Source organism: Podarcis liolepis (genome assembly GCF_965112155.1).
Source record: "Podarcis liolepis genome assembly, chromosome: 10".
NCBI lineage: Eukaryota > Metazoa > Chordata > Lepidosauria > Squamata > Lacertidae > Podarcis > Podarcis liolepis.
The window spans coordinates 31,736,022-31,756,891 of NC_139562.1; the positions used below are offsets into that span (position 1 = coordinate 31,736,022).

Genomic DNA, 20,870 nt, shown 5'->3' on the forward strand with positions numbered 1-20,870 from the left:
GGTCAAAATAAGTTACCAAGTTGTTACTGTTTGTGCTTTCTATCTGTTTGAATTTGAGCACATGCAAATTACCCAGAAATAACAAAAACAAATAGTATTGATTTCCTGTGCCTTCATTATTATTATTATTTAGTTCCACATTGTTACAATATTGAACTACAAAGCATAGAAGCCTGCGTGTAGGAGCTCCGCTGCCTGTTTGTGATGCATTAAAAAGCATATATATATATATATATTTCTAGTATATATATAAAACAGCTGCCTGTGAACAAAAACCCACAAATTGGTCAGTAATAGACATCTGGTTTTCACATAAAATTTAAATAAGGATACATTTATCATTAACTGAACATTCCTTTTTTTTTTTGGTCCATTCTAAAAAAACCCAGTCGCTCTGTGTCGGAATCAGTTCCTTCCTGTGAAAGTCATTCAAATATCTCCTGCTGAAAAGAGGTGGTGGGTAAAGGGGAAAGGAAGAGTAATCTCTTCAAAACAGAAATACAGCAGCACAGGAGTTAAACCAGGTGCAAGTGAAGATGCAGACATGAAGACACAGTACTAGGTGAAAACATCATTGATGCAACTTTTCAAACCTGACTTCTCCAGCCTGGTGTCCTCTGTTTTAGACTGCAGTGTCCATCCATCAGCTACATTGGACTTCGGGAGCTTGCAAGGCTGTCAGTCCTGGAGGGCACCCGTTTGGGAACGGCAGTAACAATTACCTAAGATAAATCCCCTCCTTGCTACCCTTTATTTTCAAATATCCATTCATGCAGGTAGCAAGCTGCCATCCTACACTAGTGTGGTGTATATAAACAAACCTTGTGTTCATGTTCATATGAAAGCAGCTGGAAGCATTCATTGCAGATGACGGATGATATGAGCTACGTAATATGAACATTCACTTTGGAGAGGTCCATGTTCCACTGAGTAGGGGAGGGAATAGGGCAGTCTTATTTTCTACTCATAAGAGGCTGCGCTGCCCTGACTACTACAGCTGTCACTTTTTTTCCTGGAGTTTCAGTTGAACTGTATAAGTTCTGATCTGTGCCATACAAAGCCTTTGAGGCAGAGGGTGGGAGTACAGACACCGTTTATGAGACCTATGGAGTGTAGACAGCTATCTTCTACTGAGTATATAATAAAAGGGTCGTGCCCTTTATTAATGTTTTTTGTGCTTTCCTTCTTTCAGGAATCTTGGAGGGGACAGCCTTGTAGGACAGCAGGTATCCTGAATTTATTTACCTGTTGTTTAAAGGGCACATACACTCTACCTGTGTCCTCCTTACGCCCTGCTCAAATGTGCTATGGCCTGGGTGTCCTGCATGGCGGAAAGAACCTCTTCCCCTTGAGATACTGCTGGACTCTCAGTGTCCAAAGCTGAGGTGGTCATTGGTGATGGGAATTATAGTCAAGTCACAGCTTCTGTACCCTTGATCTGTTGGCACTGACAAAAACAATGCTCATCTTCATCAGCATAAACCTGTAAATATGCAAATTGTCAACCCATAACTGGCTCCGAGTGAAATATATTGTTGGCTTATTGGAAAATATTGAGATATTTTTTGACTGGGGTGAAAGAATGATGAGGACAAGTGTAGAAGGGAATAGGATACAAAGGGCAGACAAGACAATGACCAGAGAGGGAACTTAACAGATACAAAGGAAAGTTGAGTCATAGCATCCAGTTCTGTGTTCTTTTACTGCTTGGAAGGCTTTGCTTCCAAATTCACAACACTGTGCATGAAACCATGAGAGCTAAGAACTGGGGTTGTTTTTCTTTGTTTGTTTGTTTAATGAAAAGTAAGCAGCATGAAGCAACTCTATCTTAGTGTGGCACAGTATGTGGAATGCATATATTAGAGCCGGGCGATAATCTGGTTTTCAACATCGTGATATAGCCACAGCTAAACATCGTGATACACCAATATATCACAATGTCTGAAATAAGGATGGAGCTATGTAGAGGCGTTGGTTGGCTTCACAGTTTTTCTTGCATCGTGATTTTGGCCAGCGACTGCTATTGTGATTTGCTGCTCCCTGCAGGAGGCAGTGAAGAGCTGAGCCGACAAGAGTTAACATCATGATTTTTGCATAGCAACATACATACATACATACACACATTATGATTTATGATATTTTGCCAGGTCAAAAATTATGAACCCCATACCATGAAATGGACTTCAAACCAGTTTTGGATGATATATCGTCCAGTCTGAACACACACCATGATTTGTGATTTATGAAACTGATATCACCATATGGTCTTCAAACAGGTTTTGGACAATATATTGATATATTGCCCAGCCTTAGCATATATAATTGTACTCTGACAGTATCTCATGGGAAGTCACCAACCAGAGGAAGAACCTTTTGCAATTAACCATCACTATTTTTATCTAAAGGCAGAAATAGGCAAATATTTAGTCTTTTTGTTTTCGCTGCAGTAGACTAACACCATTACCCCTCTGGAAACTAAAGAAAATAGTTCTGTGTTAAATATAAAAATCTAGGGTTTGGAGACTACAGTAACGAAGGCTGCTGCTCTGTCTGCACTGAAGGTAATTTAAAATAGAATATATACTTATGGAAACAATAAACAGTAGCAATGTTTGCTACAGTTTGGCTAGTCTCAGTAGTTTATAGCTAATTTCACATTCAAACATTTAGTAAATCTGAACTTGAGATTCTTAATCAGACAAGTCTAGAAGGAAATCTACATCGCAATCTGATGACTAATCAGGAATGATATTAAAGCTACAGCTGTAAACATTTCCTCATTCATAAACCTGGTTTAATTCATCTGGATTTATGAATGTGTGAATGCATTAGAACTTAGTCCTTCCGTTGCCCTATGCTCAAACCACCGTTCTCCTTATTTTCAGTGCGAGTGCCATTGTTTATGTAGACAAAACACCACATATACAGAAGAGGGAGATAGCTGCAGGTTTGGGAAGAGCTCAAGAAGAACAGAGGATATTTAAGGGAAACAACCACCACCCAAAATAACTGCTGAAGCCTGAAGGTGCTCAGGGGCAACAGAATGCTTTCTGAGGATGGAATGGAATATCCGGGGGGAGGGCACTGAACAGGAACTCTCCACACTGCAACATTTTGTTGAAGGGCCCCACTTGTCTTTTATATTCTTTACTTTGGGGGCCAAATGAACATGTTGCCTTTTTTACAAAGTCCTTTACAACAGCCCAATCCCTAGCATTGCTCAAAGGTCATCCAACTAACATAGCTGAAATCTGTTTAAAGATGCACAATTCAGCACTGTTGTTCAGCCTGATCGAGTGATGGAGATCTGCATGCAGCAGAAAGTTTCTGTACAGGTATCACTTGCCAGATCAGGAAGCACAGGCAGAAATGAGATGTGCATCTCAGTGTGGATGCCAGCATCCATACTGCATTGCTTTCAATGGGAGTGAAGTGCATATCCCATCCACATTCTGGCACAATAGCCATGTGTCAATGTCTAAAAAACAAAACAAAACATTACTACTGCTAGGAGGGGCCATTATTTATCGTTCAGGTTACGCTCTCGTTTCACACATTAAAAAGGCTCTCAAAAAATAATTTGCCAACCACGTTGATGGTTCAATAATATGAAAATACTTGACAGGTCTTGTACTCGTAACACTACAGGCCCTGCTTCCTTTTAAATATAACTTTAGTGTCTTTCTGAGATTCATCTCAAAAATATCGCCTTGGCATTTCTTCTAGAAATGGAAGGGGGTATATAAATTATTTCAATCATTATAATCACCATCTCAAAAATAGGTTCATTTGGGTGAATCTGTGGGGATTATTAGCTTCCAAATAAGAAAGGAAAAAAGCCTTAACTAGGATACAGGTTTCACTTTAAACATAAACAACAACACTTTACCTCGTTTGGTGGGAATGAGGGTATGGCAATTGGGGTTCTGCAGTTCCCCAGTAGCAAGATGATGGCGCAACTGATGAACAGCTTTCATCATCTCCCTCCCTTTCTGACACTCCGGCTCCCGTTTCCAAAGTGCATTTTGACCTTGGGCCTCAGCAAGTCCTGAAAGGATCCAAAAGGTGCTTTCCTAAGGTGAGTGAGGGTCTCATCCGAGTGATTGAGAGCAGCAGGGACACCACGAGTCAAGATTCATTCACTGTCTCTGGAAAGAAGATCTCCTGGCACCTCCGGACTGTGTCTTGGGGAGACTGGATGCTGTGCCCCACCGTGCGAGGGTCGTCATAGATTTCATAATCATTCCCACCCTAAGGATAAGAAGAATCTTTACTATTGGCCGCTTAGAATTAAGGTGCTGGACGTGGTGGTTAAAATGAGCAGGCAAGTATAGAAAAGCGTAAGCCCACAACCTGGGTGTATTTAACATGTGCGCATTCAAGCTCAACATGCTTGGCATAAAAAAAAAGAATAAAAAGGGGGCAGAAAGGGGAAAAAGTGTCCAGGAAAAAAGACTTTGGCAATCCCACCTGCCATTGAACCCAATGTGTTTGGACAATACACAATTTTGGTTTTAGGTGTATTCCCTCTGTAAATTGCAGCCTTACTATACTTGAAAAACACAGACTTGTTTCCGAGCACAATTCAAAGTGCTGGTGCTGACCTTTAAAGCCCTAAACGGCCTCGGCCCAGTATACCTGAAGGAGCGTCTCCACCCCCATCGTTCAACTCAGACTCTGAGGTCCAGCGCCAAGGGCCTTCTGGCGGTTCCCTCACTGCAAGAAGTGAGGTTGCAGGGAACCAGGCAGAGGGCCTTCTCAGTAGTGGTGCCCACCCTGTGGAACGCCCTCCCATCAGATGTCAAGGAAATAAACAACTATCTTACTTTTAGAAGACATCTGAAAGCAGCCCTGTTTGGGGAAGTTTTTAATGTTTGATGTTTTATCGTGTTTTTAATATTCTGTTGGGAGCTGCCCAGAGTGCCTGGGGAAACCCAGCTAGATGGGCAGGGTATAAATAATTATTATTATTACCATCATCATCATCACCATCCAATTTCCACCCCCCCCCTTAAGGCAGAATATGAGTCCCCCTGCCAGACGTCAGATTTATTTATTTACTTCAAGGCATATATGCCACACCTTCACCCCAAAATGGATGGCTTTATACCAGTTGCTGGGAATCACAAGTGAGCAGAATGTTGTTGCACTCAGGCCCCACTTCCCTTAGACATCTGATTGGCCACAATGAAAATGCAATGATGGACTAGATATTTTTGCACTACAGTCCTCATCGCCTGTGACCAGTGACCACCGGCCAACTGGGGCCAATGAGAGCTGGATTTCAGCAACATCTGGAGAGTCTCAGGATCCTCACCCTTGCTGTACAGTGTATGTGCCAGGAGGCTCAAGCCATCTGAAACTGGCAAGGAATTGAAAATAATGCAGAGGGTGGGCAGTGAGACACAAAAATCACTGCTTCTGGAAAACACTGGATTTATTGAGCCCTGGAAAGAATATCTTCCCCCCTCTCCTGCTCCCTTCTAATCCTGAACTTGGGTTGTGTCGTGCCTATCGGATCAGAAGGTTGTTTCTGCATACCCAAGGGACTGCGTACCCCAGTTATGCGGAATTTGTAAATTAAAGTATTTCTTGTGGGACCTGACTTCATGTAAAACCTAATCTGAAGTGATGCTGCTGCTCATGGTATTGATTTCCCCCTGTCATGCATCAGTAGTCATGACCTCACATGCTGACAGGGAGGGAGGAGAGCCAATAAACCACACTATTTCAGGGATGTTTTATATAAGTGTATCCATGTGTAGGTTGTGTTGGTTTTTTAAAAAAGAGGGTTGGGTGTGCTTAACTGGTAAATCCAATCTCTGCAGAGCACCCACACCAGATAATCAGAATGTGTCCACAATGCACCTGAAAGCAATTACGCAAGGGCTGAAGTGTGGGCTGCGTTGTCTGCTCTGTAAGATTCACGATGAGCATGTGAGACAAAAGCTGCCCACTTCCTTTTCTCCTTCCTCGCAAAGCTTCTGTGCAGACAGGTACACGTAAAGATAAAGGACCCCTGGACAGTTAAGTCCAGTCAAAGGCAACTATGGGGTGCGGCGCTCATCTCGTTTTCAGGCTGAGGAAGGTGGTGTTTGTCCACAGACAGCTTTCCAGGTCATGTGGCCAGCATGACTAAACCGCTTCTGGCGCAACGGAACACCGTAAGGAAAACCAGAGTGTGCACGGAAACACTGTTTACCTTCCCGCCACAGCGGTACAGTGGTGCCTCGCAAGACGAAATTAATTCGTTCCGCAAGTTTTTTCCTCTTGCGAGTTTTTCGTCTTGCGATGCACGGTTTCCCATAGGAATGCATTGAAAATCAATTAATGCGTTCCTAGGGAAACCGACTTCAGACCAGGTCCGGGGACAGTCTGTCCCCCGACCTCTTCTGAAGGCTGGGGGGGGGGACAAGGGCTTTTCTTCCCACCCCCAGCATTTTAAAAAACCCCGGGACAGCGGAGGGCTTCTCCGCTGTCCGGGGCGATCTTAAAATGCTGGCGGGCGGCATTTTAAAATCGCCCCGGGACAGCGGAGGACTTCTCCGCTGTCCGGGGCGATTTAAAAGCCCCTGGGAAGGCAGGCAGGGGGGACAAAGACTTTTGCCCCCCGCCAGCCTTCAGAAGAGGTCCTGGACCTCTTCTGAAGGCTGGCGGGGGCGAAAGTCTTTGCTCCCCCCCGCCTGCCTTCAAAAGCTGTCCGGCCAAGGCTTCGCGGACCTCTCTGCAAGCAGCGGCAGCGCTGCCGCTGCTGGCGGAGAGTTGCCGGCATGCCGAAGCCTGCGTGCGCTGAGATCAGCGCGCCCAGGCTTCGCGGACCTCTCCTGCCTTCAAAAGCCGTCCGGGATAGCGGGAAGCGCTTCCCTGCTATCCCAGACTGCTTTTAAAATGCTGGCGCTGGGGAGCAAAGCCTTTCGGCTCCCGCCAGCCTTCCTGGACCTCTTCTGAAGGCCGGAGGGGGGGGAAAGGCTTTGCTCCCCACCGCTAGCATTTAAAAGAGGTCCCCGGAGATTTCCCTATGGGCTTTCGTCTTGCGAAGCAAGCCCATAGGGAAATTCGTTTTGCGAAGCGCCTCCAAAACGGAAAACCCTTTCGTCTAGCGGGTTTTCCGTCTTGCGAGGCGTTCGTCTTGCGGGGTACCACTGTACCTTTTTATCTACTTGCACTGTTCCAACATTGTGACACCAGATGGTGCTGCTGAGCTGAAATAGTTTCCTATGAAATTTTCCATTGTGAGCTTTAAAATGGTTATTTTCAGAGCATTTTCAGAGTCTTTTTTTAAAGCTGTGTAAGGTAAAGGTAAAAGACCCCTGGACGGTTATGGGATGACTATGGGGTGCGGCACTCATTTTGCTTTCAGGCCAAAGGAGCTGACCTTTGTCCACAGACAGCTTTATGGGTCATGTGGCCAGCATGACTAAACTGCTTCTGGCACAACGGAACAGCGTGACGGAAACCAGAGTGTGCATGGAAACGCCATTTACCTTCCTACCGCAGTGGTACCTATTTATCTACTTGTACTGGCATGCTTTTGAACTGCTAGGTTGGCAGAAGCTGGGACAGAGCAACGGGAGCTCACCCTGTCACAGGGATTTGAACCACCAACCTTCTGCACTGTCTGCACTGTAAGATTCATTGTGTTCATGTAATACAAAAGTTGCCCACTTCTTTTTCTCCTTCCTCGCAAAGCTTCTGCGCAGACAAATCCCTTTAGAGATGTTGAAATGAAATGGCACCTTAACAGATGTCTTTGCATTTTCCAGTCACCAGAAGAGGGCACTCTTAGCTTATACTTGCTTTCATGCAGTCCAGGTACCAACTTGTAAGGCTGGGAAATGGGAACGAGAGCCACTTCAAACCTTACAGCAAATGCTCCCATCACACATCAGTTGTGTCTTTTCTGAAACATCCAAAGGGCATTTGCACATCTGAAAACAGGCTTTCAGCCATGGTCCCCAGGTTTATGTACCAAATGTTTTGAAATATTGCCCTTTAAACACTGTAGAAAAGACACAGTTGAGCCACGGTGGAAATGGGAGTCTGCTGGTTATTTTAATGCAATGTACAGTGGTGCCTCGCAAGATGACATTAATTCGTTCCGCGAGTTTTTTCGTCTAGCGAATTTTTCGTCTTGCAAAGCACGGTGTCGGAAAAGTTTTGGAAAAGCTTCAAAAATCACCAAAAACCTCAAAAAAGGCTACCACAAAGGCTATGAGTTGCTCCTCGCAGTCAAGTCGCAACTGTATTAACGGTGTTAAGAAAAAGGAAACAAACTTGCAAAAAACGCAAGACGTTTTCGTCTTGCGAAGCAGCTCAAAAACCGCAAAACCCTTTCGTCTAGCGAGTTTTTCATCTTGCGAGGCATTTGTCTTGCGGGGCACCACTGTAGCTCTGTGGAGAGCCTGCCAGTTTAGATATGGACAGCTTTATCTTCCTCGATCCCACACAGGACTTGGCCCCTTGTCAAAGAACAGGGCTTTGGTCAGATTTACTTACTGGACTTGTCTCATTCCCAAAGAAATGGATGGTGTCGAATCTCTCATCCTCAAGGATATCGAGGCAATAGCGCTTGTCCCAGCCCTCAGGGAAGACGTCAAAGCTGATCATCCCACCTGCCAGAGGGGGAAAGCGTGATGGAATTAAGGGAAACAGACTGAAGGGGGAGGCTTGCAGGAAAAAGATCTCCCCTCAACACCTCAGGTGCAAATGGCTTTTGTAGAATAAATTGTTCCGTGATAGATGGTCATGCACCATGGCTGCCAGCCTGCCTGCTTCTCTGACACATGAATTCAGTAGCTGCCGTTTCTATGGCAATGGGACGGAATGGCGTCAGCAAGGCCCCATCAGCCAAAGGCACAAACAAGAAACAGTTGGCTGGGGAAGTGTGAGGAGCAGGAGCTAATGACTTCTCAGAAAAAATATCTATAAGGGGGAAGGGTGGCTCTCAAGCATTTTGGCTGGCGGGCTGGCAGGGAACCCTATTCTAAAGTGTTCTTATCTTCTAAGTATGGCTGGGCAGGGAAAGGAGAGTCTGTTAACTGTGGGACGAATGTAAAATGCAGATTGGTCCTAGCATTGGATCACTGCAGGGCAGAGCAAAGGACTTTTGCCATGAGACCTCATTCGCTGTCAGTTTGGCAGTACTACAGCTGTAGTCCAGATAAATTATTCTGGCATGCTGGTGGCAACAGCTCCAATAGCAACTGCCCCCACCACAAATAAAGGAAATATGGCCACCTGCCAGCCCCCTAATAAGGGACAAAGACCCCACTATTGCCAGCACTGTCAAATGTTAGCCACATGAAGGATGTACAAATGATTAGGCCCACGATTTCAGGTTTAAGAGTACAGCCATTTCCCCCTTCAGTCTCCTGCTGAATGTGTAGAGGTCAGAGGGGTGGCGTGGCAGTGAAAGGGGCACACATACTTGGGATGGGGGGGGGGCAGGAGCACAGAGGGCTAACAAATGGATAGGGTTGCACCCAAAACAGAGCATTGCTGCCAGACCACTGGAGTATTAGGCAGAGCGCTGCTAGCCACAGACCATGCTCTGATCCTGGCAATTCTTGGCAAAGAAAGTGATCCCTCTGTTAAAACAGCAGTCCTTCCAAGAACGCTAACTTGGACATATATTTCACTCAATTAAATGGGGGTTATGTCTAAAAAGTTTGAGGGTTTTAGAATAGTATGGAAAAGAAACTCATTGCAGACAGGGATCACCACAGGGAAACCTCTTTTAAGTCCTGTAACGAAGCACTTACCCAGTTTTTTTAAACATAAACCATGCTAGGTATTTTGCTTTTCTAAGACCCCAAAACTAATTGTACCAAGTACCCAAACTCACTTTAAAAAAATCTTTTTTATTGTCAGTTTCTAGCACAAGAATAATGAACTTGTGTGCACAAAAGCACAACACAGCCAAAACAAGAATATATCCATATTCTTCTTGAATACAAAATCAATTGTTTTTCCTATCCATTCCTCCCAAAATCACAGAGAGGACTAAGAAAACTCTCACCTCGGGAAAACCGCAGGCCTTTGCCAGCAAACTCCCTCTGTAAGGCAGCTACAAACTTCTCTCGAATCCTCTCTTTCTGTAAAGGAGATGAAGAGAAAACAAATGAGAGAGAACTGAAGAGGGATAAGGAAACATCCCCCTCAATTACTTTGATCCTTGTCAGATCCCACTTTCCCCCATGAAACACAGTATTTTGTGTTTGTGCCTTGCAATTTCTTTCAAGAACTGTGACCAGTCAGAATAATATTCCTGTTTCACTCCAGCTTATAGGCAAGGTACCCTAGCAACAGGCTTAATACTTAGAAAACACACACACACACACAACACAACACCCTGGGGTTCTAACAGGCTCCAGTGTGCCACAAATACATTTGGAGCCTAATGCTCATGATTTACCTTGTCCAGTTCTGAAAATTCTATTCGTTCTTCCAAAGTGCAGCTTCGACCAATAGGAGAGATGTTCAACATCCCATTGCGAAATTCAATAAACGTCCCCCTGAGAATATATTTTTTTAAGGGGAAGAGAGAAGGAGAAACTTGAGTATGTGGTTGTAAAAGAAAAAGACAGTTCTGTTGCACAGCCTCATTATTTCTTTAACATGAAGTCAAGCAGAATCTTCCCGCCGTGATACAACACAAAGTCAAACTAATCGCAAGAAGAGGGACCTCTACCTTGCTTATGGTGTGTGGCATGCAACTTTTCCTAAGAGAGCTGATCATAGATTCCTCATGGCCCTTACCTATCGCATCTTACTTTTTCCAGGGTAATTTTTCCCCTACGAGAGCTGGAGCTATTAGAAGTAAATGCCTAGAATACCACTCTTTAATGTTTCATTTATTCATGATGCAAAATTCCCATGGACAATGTTGGGCACAGCATTATAGTATAGCAAAATAACATAAACTGAGTCGAGGTTAACTTGTTTTTTTAGAAAGTGGTACTCACAAGACACAACATCTGTGAAGGCTAAGTTAAATCAGCTGCGCACAGATTTGCTTTTCTTCTGTTCTAAACACTGACTACTTAAAAATATATAGAAGGATATTGGAAAAAGTGGGGAAACAATAGCAACTAGTTAGAAAGCATAGTGAATACAGGGCAATGAGTTTAAACTCCAGAAAGGATGGAATTTCTTCTTAACATGTTACCCAACTCTAAGAACAGTTATGCAATGAAATCAAGTGCTGAATGAAATTGTGGAATATTTCCCTTTCAGGTATTCAATAAAACAGTGGAAAGGTTTCTGTTGGATATTATTTGAAGATTAAGGTTCTTTGTTTTAGTTGGGCGGGCAGGATTATCAACTTTGTGGTTCTAAACACTCACATAGTATCTGGAAAATAAAAAGAGAGACCTGAATCCTTTGATAAGTTAACTTAAGGAAGGAAAGCCCCTCCCCAAGCTCGAAGTGACACGCTTGTCCTAAAAAGCCTCTCTGGAGAAGCTGGGGCACTTCCTGAACAATGGGACTGGGACACTTCCTTAAGGAGACAAGCCAGAGTCCACATGCCCTGGAATAAGAAAGGACCATTACCGTTTCTTGGGCAGCTTTAGAAGTGCCATGTAGTTGAGGCAGAAGTTGATCAGATCCTGCAGAAGTTCTTCCCCAAGGTGGTTCTGGATAGCCTGTTAAAAAAAAGCCAAAGGTCACACTGAGGCAACAGAGTGCAATTCTCTTACCAAATACACCCACATTGTGAACATCAGAACAGGTTGTTTTATTATATGTTGAATGGAACAAAAATGATAAGATAGGGGCAGCACCAAAAGGACCAGTAAATCAAGGAAAAAAGGAAGTGAAGATTCAAAATGCTGCTTGAGAATTTTATTTTGTGCTGTAATGTGCTCAACATGTTTTTGACATATCATCTCGCACTAAAGGAAATCACAACAAGGATTAGATGTCCACATTCCTGCACTGCAGGGGGTTGGACTGGATGACCCTTGGGGTTCCTTCCAAGTCTACATGCATTTATCTAAGGCATGGGGAGGGGCTTTCCTGTTGTGGGAAGAGCCAGGAGCAACAGATTATCCAGTTGCTCCTGTGAGGAGATACTGTGTCCTCTCAGGGACTAAAACAACGGGGACGCCATAGCCCTAAGTTATACAGTACTATATATAATATATATATGAAAAGTACTGAATATTAATATCCTTATAAATGATACCCATACAAATACCTTACATATTTGATATAAAGTGTATATCTTTACGTTAAGATTATTAGCTTTGATATTGAGTACTCTTTAACATAATCTTTATTGTCATTTCTGAGTGCCCCTGAAGATGCCAGAAAGATGTTGGGCATATTACTTCATGAATTAAAATTGTTCAAGCATTACTTCAAAGTTTTGCCTCCTTTTTTGGAGGGGGGGGAGGGAAACCCTTCCTCAATAAAATACTGACTTATCAGATAACTGTATGGAGCCAGATAACCTGAGAGACTTTGGATACCATCATCTCTCTCTGAGAGATTTGGCAGAGAAGGAGGGTGCGAGGAGGAGGAAATTTGCAGCCTTGGTGGCAGAGCACAAAGTGGCTGGGCCTACCTGCTTGGAGACCAGTTGCCCATTCTTGTACTGCACGGTGCCATTTTCTGCAAAGACGTAATCAAACTTGTCGATAACTGTGGGGAATAGATTTGTAGGGGCAAAAAGGATGTTGAGGAGAAGAAGTGAAGGAAGGGAAATGAAGGTGAGAGAGAAATATCAATCAGTCAGATGGATAGGGGCTGCAAGGGAAGTGGATGCTGAATCGCAGGATCTCTGTGGTTTTATTCTGACACTTCAGCAAAATTTGATTTGAGGTGCCCTGAAAATAGTGAGGCTCGTGAATGCCGGTAGTGATGCTCCCATTTTACAGATGAAGGTGTGCAAGTTGCTGAGTGAGAACTCAATCATCTGACAGACACAGCAACAAAGCGGAATTGTGCCTGCCCATGCTCTCTTTGTCTGGCCTCCCCCACTTTTCCATTTGGAACGTCTCAGTAACTCAGAGTGCAACCCTGAGCTTGTTTACTCAGAAGCACGTGTCTCTGTGCTCAGTGAAGCTTACTTGCAAGCAAATGTGCACAGATCTGCAGCTACAGGTTATTTCACACTGGCCTTTCCCAGCAGTGATAAAAAGGCCAATGCTGAATCAGCAGTTCACTTTCTGTTTAAGGGAACATTAGGTTATCTCTAGTCTAGAAGGAAGGTTTTAGAATCTGATATTATTCTTTGTCACTGGGGGAAGGGGCAATGGAGGGGAATGCAAAGGCATGGAACAACCGTTCTGCTTTATTGCTTTACTTCTGCGAAAGGATGCAAGTCTTGCACTTAGGACCACAGGCTCAGAGGAACCCCACCAACTAAGTCTGGAAACATGGGCTGTGAATGAACTCATGATGCCATTTACTGTAGGATGCCCTGCAACCTTATTAGGCTTATTGCAGGCCAGATAGGATTGACTGTTTGCAGTATAAATTCAGCTGGTGGCTTCCTTCTCTGCTTTTCTGGAAGCTGCTTCTATTCCATATGGCGCTGCGTTGCAAGTGCCTGCAGTTTTCTGGATCCCTGTTTCTATGTTTGTACCAAACAAATATACCATGATGCCCTTGGCTCTGTCCCCATCTCCGCCTTTCCCCATCACCTCAGTACCTCCCTCTTTGCTGTGCTCCTGTTCCTGCTTTCTCTGCTGGGACCTTCATCTGTCTTCCCTCGTGATGTACCTGCATCGGAATAAGTCAGGCACACAGCTCTTGTTGGACCTGATCAAGAGGATCCCGAAACTGCATTGGGTCAATTTAAATCCACCCCTTATAGATTGGGGATATAATGAGATGTCTTGGAAATCCTGAACTGAAAGTGCAGTGGGTAATGCTGCAGATATAGGGAGTAGGACAGAGAGAAGCCACAGGTCTCTGTCTTGTCCATGTGGCTCGGGAGGCCAGTTAACCTACTTTCGAAGGCCAGAGCTGATTCCACTTCCCACCAGTCCGAAGCCACAGGAGAACATGCTGAGCTTCCAAGGACTATTTGGAACCTTCCAATACTGAGTTTGGCTTTGTGGATCTGCAGTACAGTTATGTTACAGTAGCACAGAAATGCTACGACTGTCTTGGGTTTGATCCAATATGCAGAAACAACCCATGGATATTCCTTCCCAGGCTGTACAACTTCAGAGTGGTAGAGAATCACACATTTGAATGCCTCTGCACATAAAACAAAACTCTTCAGATGGGGCCTGTTTGGGTGAAGTTTAGGCCCAAACCTCTCCCCACACTAGCTTTCCTTGAAAAAGGATGGAGGTATGGAGGTGCATGGAGTTACATGATCCCCACCCCTGCAGTCTGAAATGGTGCAGTCCACAGCAGCCATACCATGTGCTTTCCTCTGCATGTGTCAATTTGCACACCCTTTTGTTCACCAATATGACTGCTACGATTGCTTGATTTTGCAATCCATTAAACAAAAGCACCATTAAACAAAAGCATTAAACAAAATGCTTCCATTAAACAAAAGCACCTAGAAAGCAGAAGTATGTATTGCTCACCTTCATCTCCTTCACCCAGCTGCTCAGCTATCTTGGAGTAGTCTGAGCCACCCACTACCCCAATTAACACTCTCGTACGCAGCTCTTGAAGAAACTCGTCTACTTCAGGCTTAATTTTCTGGAGGGAAAAGGAGAAAGAGTGGTAGTTATTGGCATGCCAGCAGGAAACAAAAACTACTGAGAGACCTGTGTTGCCTTAGAGCAGCCTTCCTCAACCTGGTGTCCTACATATGTTGTGCACTACAACTCCCATCTGATCAGCACTGGGTGGGGCAATGGGAAGTCATAGTGCCAAACATCTGGACAGCGTCATGTTGCAGAAGGCTGCCTAGAGATTAACAAACTCATTGCAGCAGAATGAGCATTTGTAACCTGGAACAACAGAGAAATGCCAGGAGAGCTGGTGGATTTATGCCATAGAAGTGGAAGGCTCTTGCACAGCAAAGCTGAACAATCAACAAAATGAAGAGACCGAATACTCTATTCTTTTTCTTCCTAGTTGTGCTTTGATATCATAAAGCAGGTGTGGGGAACCTCAGGACTTCCAGGTGTTGATGAACTACAATTCCTACTCCTGTGGCTAAAAGTATTAACTGAATGGTCAAAGTGGTTAATCAATTACCATATTTTTCGCTCTATAAGACGCACCAGACCACAAGACGCACCTAGTTTTTGGAGGAGGAAAACAAGAAAAAAAATATTCTGAATCCCAGAAGCCAGAACAGCAAGAGTGATCTCTGCATAGCGAAAGCAGCGATCCCTCTTGCTGTTCTGGCTTCTGGGGTAGCTGCGCAGCCTGCATTCACTCCATAAGACGCACACACATTTCCCCTTACTTTTTAGGAGGGAAAAAGTGAGTCTTATACAGCAAAAAATACGGTAATTGTTTAATACGTGATTTTGAAAAAGATTTAGCTGGAGTGGAAACAGTACTGTATGTTAAAAATAATGTGACAATTTAGATCTGATTCCAAACACATATTGAAGTTCGCTACACCCCATCTCATCCCCCAAACAATTGAGATTTCGCTGTTATTTGTCAAAAGGAACAGTTGTATTTTCATTGTAAAGGGCTAACATCTCAGCAGCTGGCATCCTTGGACAGTTGCCAGGGCCCCAGCACCACAACAAGGTCCACTGTTGATGGCTGACCTGCCTTGCCCCCTCTTTTGAACTGGCACTGAGTGCCAGGTGGTTGGATACAACCATCTTTTTAAGTTCCCACAATGCCCCAGACCTGGGAGGCACTGTGGGAAACAGAAAATGTTGCTAGATACAGTTGCCCACTGCTACTTGAAGCACTGGCACCATAGGCAGATAAGCCCACCAGGACCCACTGACAAGAGGAGGGGGCCTGCCAAAGGACACTTTTGCCCACAGTCCCCTCTCAAACCTGGAGCCAGCCCTGCTACTGTCTATCATCAGAAGCACTTGTGAACTGAACTGTAACTTTTATTTACACTGGTGAAAATTCACCCATCACTTCAAAGCAAAAAAGCAAGGAACCTCCTAGTGATCCAACCTCTGGCTGTTGGGAACAAAACCATATATTCTTCAGCAACCTACAAGAGTCAATTTAAAACACACACACACACACTTCATCTAGCATGTTTTGCAAATGAGTTTAGCTACGGCAGTAGCAGACTTTAAAAAACACCATCTGCACCTAATTTATGTCTCTCACTTTGCAAAATCCACACAGCACCAGCACCCTGCCACAATTAAAATATTAGATGGTTAAATGAACAACCAAACACTTAAGGGACAGGCTGGTCTAATTCAAAGGCACCGTCAACAGAGCAATGGGAGCTCACATGATCTGCATGCAAAGGAAGCCACTCTGCCAACCCTTCAGAGTTGCTTGGACATACTCTCTCATCCACAGCGAAGCAAACCGCCTGTAGTGCGCCAAATCCAACACTTCTGGACATGCCCTATGCCCCTCCAAGAGAGATAAGACTAGTATCTGAGTAAATCAACATTGTGATCACAAGGCAAATCATATTTAGGTTGTCTCCTTGGTTGTTTTCCCACTAGGATTTTATCACCTAGTGAATCTAAAAATAAATAAATTCGAAGGGTGGAGTGAATGGACACAGCCAAGGCTTTGCCATGCAGCAGAATGTAGGGACCTTCTTCAAGCAGCATTATGAAGGAACAGATGAAGGCAGCAACTGATGTCCCAAACCTGCAGCAAGACTTAAAGCAGCGTTCGGGGACCTTAGGATCTCCAGATGTTGTAGCCAGTGATCAGGGATGACTCGAGTTTGAGTCAAACAACATCTGGAGGGCTACAGGTTTATCCTTAGTGGGTAGGGCACCATTTGCACTCCAGGCAGCCAAATGGTTTGGGCTGACAGTGGTTATAGCATCATATATTCATGAATGGTTAGTGGCAACAGCTGTCTAACTGTGCTCTGGAGTTGCCTTGAGAGCTTATTAGTTCTCCAATGAGAATATTAATAATGGCAAGCTTCTTTGACTGACTGCTTGCCTGATATTATCAGTATTTCCCTGCAATGTGCAGCATCAGGTGAATCCTGTGGAACTTCCAGGTTGTTGTGATACAGAACCACCCCACACAATTTCTTTAGCTGTCCAAGTGGACCAGTTAGGTCCTTCCTGAACCTTGGCGTACATGCAATCTGAGCCCTCCTCTGAGATGTCCTGTAGGTCAGGAACATCCCATGAACTTAGCACCTCAACCACCCATCTCCCAATTTCCAAAAAGTGTTAAGCTTGCTTTCTTGTGTATGTGCAATGCCAATCACAGCCCACCTGGTCCTGGACTCCATAAATACTAAATTTGGTGCCTCCAGGGCCAATCAGAGGTGGAGGGGATGATGCCAGGAGGGTCATTTGGCCTGAGCCTCAAGCTCAAAGGGGGCCTGAGTTTTAGACACCTTAAATTTTTTGCAGTGGATGAGTTTTTCAGCTTGTTTCTATACACATTGGACCAAAATGTGACATGTTCTCTCAGCTCAGTTCAGCAAATTTGGGCATATCAGTGCAGTTTAATGCATTATTTTGCTGAAAATTTAATGGAATGCATCAAATATTTTTATTTGATGTGTTGAAAGTGTCTTCTGCTCAAGGAAGTACTACTTTACCCTTTGAGCTAGAATATTGTGAAACAGACATGAAACAATCTGACACATAGGCAAGAGGTTGCATAAGAGCTTAAGGACTGCTATTCCACCCACCAATCTGGCATTGCACATGTGTTCTTGGAACAACACTAGCAGCTCTTTTACTTCCATGTGCAGTACTTTGGATCCAGCCCAGTGGTTAATACTTTGAGGTGGTTTTCTTTTAATTTTTTTCATCCTTCCAAAGAACACTAACAATTAAAGTTGATTAAATCTAATTGCCTGACACATCCACCTTGCAGTTTGAGGAGGTGGGAAGGCTTAAAACTGAAGACTAGTCTCTACATTGGACATAATCAACTGCTAAGGCTTTTTCCTGCACTTGTGTGCAACTATAGTCTGAACCTATGTACTGGGCTCCAAGCCAGCAGGGACCCAAAACTCTTAGCTTTTGTTTTTTTTAAAAAAATAGTCAACCAGACATCTATTTAAAAAAGTTAGAAAGCAAACTGTGGAGTCAACACTGTAAGCCTTATTAGGAAAATAAACAGCTGTTGCTAAAGTCTTTTAATCACTTTTGTTAAGTAACCAGAGGAAGAAAAGCTGATATAGGACTTGGAAAGGGAGCCTCCCAGAGCATCAGGAGAAAAAAAAGAGAGAAGCTTGCTATTGTTGCTGCCAGTCTGACACTGGATGGAGGAGAAGAATCTGCTTTTTTTTTTTTTTTACTACTAATACTACTACTTTCTTTCTTTCTTTTTCTTATGAAATTTTGCACCCCTAAGAATTTTGCATCCAGGGCAATCGCCCCTGTTATGTCACTGCGATTATGCTATGCCACTGCGGTTAAGAAGCAGTTCTTGCCAATGCAAGGACCCAACCCACATACAGCTTACAGGACCCAGGAAATCCTGTTGGCATCCCTGCCTCCAAGTTCCAGATCCTAGGACCAAGAAGTAAGTAATCAGATAGTTCCATTCTGCCTTGCTTGTGAGCTTCCTAGAGTTTGCACCTAGCTGACCAGTTTGTGGAAACCAATAGCTCAAGCCTATGTTTGCTCAAAAGTTGCTCCCAGCCTGTCCAGCGGCGCTAAGACTGCTGTCCTCGCTCCGACACTCTTGCTAGGAAGCAAACCCCACTGAACACAGCGAGACTTCCTTCCGAAGAGACCTGCAGAGGATCGCGCTGTTAAGTGCTGCAATATTGCAGATGCACGTCGGCGGTCCGGTCCAATGCGCACTATTCTTACGTAACCGTCTAGCGGAGATGCCCCGCAGCGAAGCCCAGACCTGACCCGGCAGCCTGCCTGCATCCTGACGGACCTCTTGGCCCGCGGTTGAACTCTTTCGTAACCGGTTGCAGGAAGGAGAAGAAGAGGTGGGGTGGGCGAGGAGGAGCGTCGCTCTTGCCTTCCCTTCTGCCGGGCTTGGGCGAGCTGGGTCCGGACTCCGATCCAGACAGCAGCTCTAGCGCCAGAACCCGAGCGCTACTCCGGCGTGGGGTCTCCATTCATTCCAAAGATCGCCCAAGGGCGACCCGGGCGCGCCGTCGAAGCAGGGGTGGGGGATCGGGGTGGGGGGGTCCGCTACCTGGCGAGGCGGGGTGAGGGTCCCATCCACGTCGAAGAGGCACAGGATCCGCTCCCGGCTCCCGGTGGCAGCCATTGCAGCCGCGGGACTCCTTCCCTCCCTCCCTCCTCGGCGGCGGCTCCTTCGCAGGGACGAGGCTGCAGTTGGCAGGGAGGCGGGAAGGAGGCGGGAGGGAGGCGGCGGCCCGAAGGCGACCCAACTGCGGCGCGAAGGGCCGCCCATGTGACTTGTGTAAACCGGCCTGGCAACACGTACACCCGCCGGGGGGCGGAGGGGACTCGGCGCCAAGCGCAGGCCGGTCGGCTGGCTCGCTCGCTTGGCGGGACCCCGGCGCGGCTCCTTCGGCTGCGCTTGCCTCGTCCTTCCCGAGGAAAACGACGCAGAGCCGGGCAAAGATTCCCGCCGTTCCCCTCCGGCGGCGGCGGCGTAAGGGACGGCCGCGGTACTTCTCTTAACGTGTTGCCATAGTCGTCTTGGTTTTCCCGCCATCACGTTTTAGCCAGGAGAAGAAACCGACGCGGAACAAAAACACTTCCACGAGGAATTCTATGTTTTCAGCAGTAAGCCGCCTCGAGTCCCTGTCAGGGGAAAAGGCGGGATATAAAAATACATGTAGTAGTACAGTGGTACCTCGGGTTACATACGCTTCAGGTTACAGACTCTGCTAACCCAGAAATAGTGCTTCAGGTTAAGAACTTTGCTTCAGGATGAGAACAGAAATCGGGCTCCGGTGGCGCGGCGGCAGCAAGAGGCCCCATTAGTTAAAGTGGTGCTTCAGGTTAAGAACAGTTTCAGGTTAAGTACGGACCTCCGGAACGAATTAAGTACTTAACCCGAGGTACCACTGTACTAGTAGTAGTAGTAGTAGTAATAATAATAAGAAGAAGAAGAAGAAGAAGAAGAAGAAGAAGAAGAAGTTGTATGTGAAACTCCATAGTACCAGGTAGACAAAAGGATGTCAGAAAAACTGCAGTAGGTCAGAGGCACCGGCTAAGCAAGTGAGCTGTAAATGGGGAATTAGAAACAGGAATACAGTATAAGAATCAAGTCTATGGCAGCCTTCTCCTCCAACTCTGTGCTCTCCAGATTTTTGGGCTACAACTCCCTCCAATCCCAGTTCCACTTACTCTACTAGCCTCTTCTTTGTTATTCTGGAAATACTGAATTTTTAAAAAGTATATATTTTATTCCTTGGTTGCCTAGCCCCTTCTCCCCAAAAAAGTCCTAAACTGACCCACACAGTAGAAAAAACAACAACCCATGTAATACAATTCAAACAAAGGTAACATTAAAATCAGTAACAGCAAAACTAAAATTTTATAACATAAATAATATCTCCCTTCACAGCACCAACATCTTAGTTAAAATAGCTGCAAAGATCATAATGGCATTATCACTTAAATGCCTGTTAGAATAGCAAGGCACCGAAAAGAAGTTGGAGTTAATGAAGCAGTAATGCCTCAGGTTGCAATAAAGTGTTTTATATACCTTTTGATTCAGTTGCACTAGACAGAGGCTACTTTTGCTATGTTCAGAAAGTCTCAGTAAAGAGGTACAATATTGTCAAAGGCAGGAATAGGATCTACAGTGGTACCTCAGGTTTCATACGCTTCAGGTTACAGAGGCTTCAGGTTACAGAC

At 45.0% G+C, this 20,870-nt stretch overlaps 1 protein-coding gene across 1 annotated transcript; it reads right to left on the reverse strand.

Moving 5' to 3' along the window:
- Window positions 1-97: 97 nt before the first annotated feature.
- On the reverse strand, window positions 98-20,732 carry PMM1 (phosphomannomutase 1). Its single transcript, XM_083462606.1, has 9 exons — window positions 20,171-20,732; window positions 19,231-19,808; window positions 14,553-14,670; window positions 12,569-12,645; window positions 11,554-11,645; window positions 10,415-10,514; window positions 10,019-10,094; window positions 8,497-8,612; window positions 98-4,251 (listed from the first exon to the last, which is right to left on the reverse strand). The coding sequence occupies exons 2-9, from the start codon at window positions 19,717-19,719 to the stop codon at window positions 4,129-4,131; spliced, it is 1,191 nt and encodes a 396-aa protein (XP_083318732.1). The 5' UTR covers window positions 19,720-19,808; window positions 20,171-20,732; the 3' UTR covers window positions 98-4,128.
- Between the last annotated feature and the right edge of the window lie 138 nt (window positions 20,733-20,870).